Here is a 2,130-nt window from a genome sequence, read left to right as displayed (position 1 = left end):
TGATCTGCTTTTCGAGTCGCTCATTCTCCTTTTCCATTGAATGGACCTTCTGAATGTAGGAGGCCAGACGGTCATTCAAATTCTGGAGCATGAACTTCTCGTTGGCATCAACATGGAGGTCAAGTCCATCAGTGAGACCGAAGCCATTTAAATATTGTGAGCCACCGATCTGGGATGTGGAGATACGGGTGTCACGACCCCCCGCTCCACCGTAGACACTCAGAGTTTGGCGGATGGACCCCTGTCTGTAGGATCTGGAGGTAAAAGACATCCTGGAGAGTCTGGATCTGGACGAGTCAGGATCTGAGCGAGTCAGGAGAACTGGAGATGATCTGCAGTACAAAACATCGGCAGGTGCTCTTGTTTTATAGTGAACACCTGCAGTAAAGGTGGGAGGTGTTAAAAGAATGAATGCAAAAAATAAATAACTCTTTACATTGCAAACTGTTAATCATCTTGGGTGTGGAGGCAAATGGTTTGGGGGCTGATTCCTATCTTCTCTAGTCAAACTTGTGATTCCACATTGTTTTTCAGCATTACTGAAGGGCTGTCATGAGATGAGAACTATTAAAAAAAATTTATTTCAAATAAAAAAAAGTTATGCAAAACTAAAGTAGCCACTTTTCATATTGTTAATGATAGATTAGATTTGGTAGTTTATCCAAGACCAGAAAAAAAAATAAAAAATTGCGTATTCAACTATTAAACCTTTTTTAAAGGGTAGAAAAGTTTCACATATGGTGCATTTTTTTCACCAGAAAGCAAATCTAGATGAAAATAACGTACAATTTATAAATATCCAGTTTGGACAAAGGTAGGTATGTCAAAAAACATTTTTAATCCCATTTTCAGCTGTTTGCTTTAAATGCTTTGCCTTATCATGCACTGCAAATAACTATCTATGTATGTATATGTATATATATATACAGTATGTGTGTGTGTGTGTGGATGCACTGTTTATATATATTTTGACTATTGTGTCTCCTCTGTATTAAAGTTTAACTTATCTTATTTATAAAGCACTTTTTTCAAGTCATTTTTGTGGAGACCTACATAGATCATCACTCTATCATCATTCTATCATTCTATCATCATTCTATCATCATTCTACAATTCACAATTCTCTATAATTCTCTGATTCAACCCAAAAGGACAAAGTGAAGTTTTACATCAGTCACGTTTTTGAACGTTAGTGCCGACTTAAGGAATGAAATGGACTTAAAACTGGATGCTTAGGTCGATGCTTCCTTTTTTAGCTTTTAAGTTAAATATCTGGTTTGGTTATCATTAGCAATTGGAAACCTTTGCAACTTGCTGGCAGTACAGAACAGGTGTGGCCAGGTGCACCACCTACTGCCCAGAAGGTGTTACACTTGTAGCCATCACCTTTACCCGACGCCCTTTCTGGATAAAATAGTCTAAACCTCTGAAAGAATTTTATTTCTAAAACTTTTTATTTTATTAAATCTATTATCAGTTTGTCACATTTGTAACTCAACAGCACAGGCGTAACTTTCTGAAGGACTGGTGTGGACATGTCCCCCACCAATATTTTCTGCTTTTTTCTCCTTTCCGCTCATTTACTTTAGCAAAAAGTAACAGAGGTTTGGTGTAGCTATCTGTCTGAGTCAGTGTTTTTTTTTCCTCTCTCCTGCTGCTCTCGTGTCCCGCATCTCGTGTAGCATCATCCGATCTGTCAATTTCAGACATCTGATTTTCGGTGGCATTTCACTGCGTACAGATTCGCTACATGGTTGGAGGAGAGACACACAGCAGTACTCAGTGAATATTAACTGGCAGCTATTTCGATGAAATAACAGGGATCATGCCAGCAAAAAAATCTGTTTGTTAGACATACAGAGTTTTTTCAGCTAAAAGTGGCAACAGAATGTAAATTTATACAAGTTAGTAATATAATGCAAGAAGCTTGAGAAAACACAGCGTGTTCTTCTTTACTAACTTGGCTTCTCAGAGGACCATAACTCCCAGTTACAGGTTAAAATGTTTTCTTATTGAACAAACAGAATCAGGCTGCAGCTTCTACATATCTTGAAATTTTGTTTCTGGCGTCATTATATTAGTAAAGAGGTTCATAAATCGTTTTAAATATAGCACAGAGAAATTTAGGGA

At 37.5% G+C, this 2,130-nt stretch overlaps 2 protein-coding genes across 2 annotated transcripts in view; both read right to left on the bottom strand.

The window, feature by feature from the left end:
* LOC107090756 (keratin, type I cytoskeletal 50 kDa-like) overlaps window positions 1-337 on the bottom strand; it is a 19,762-nt gene extending 19,425 nt beyond the window's left edge. Inside the window, exon 1 of the mRNA XM_015384317.1 lies at window positions 119-337. Within this exon, the coding sequence (XP_015239803.1) occupies window positions 119-271 (153 nt within the window). The 5' untranslated portion in view covers window positions 272-337. The remainder of the gene's footprint in view (window positions 1-118) is intronic.
* The window catches only part of LOC107090754 (keratin, type I cytoskeletal 50 kDa-like), a 14,313-nt gene that overhangs the window by 2,464 nt on the left and 9,719 nt on the right, over window positions 1-2,130 (bottom strand). The gene's annotated exons all lie outside the window — the stretch shown is intronic.

This window comes from Cyprinodon variegatus, unplaced genomic scaffold, assembly GCF_000732505.1.
Source record: "Cyprinodon variegatus isolate N-32 unplaced genomic scaffold, C_variegatus-1.0 Scaffold310, whole genome shotgun sequence".
In the NCBI taxonomy this organism is placed as follows: Eukaryota; Metazoa; Chordata; class Actinopteri; order Cyprinodontiformes; family Cyprinodontidae; genus Cyprinodon; species Cyprinodon variegatus.
This window is presented reverse-complemented; position numbering and strand designations above follow the sequence as displayed.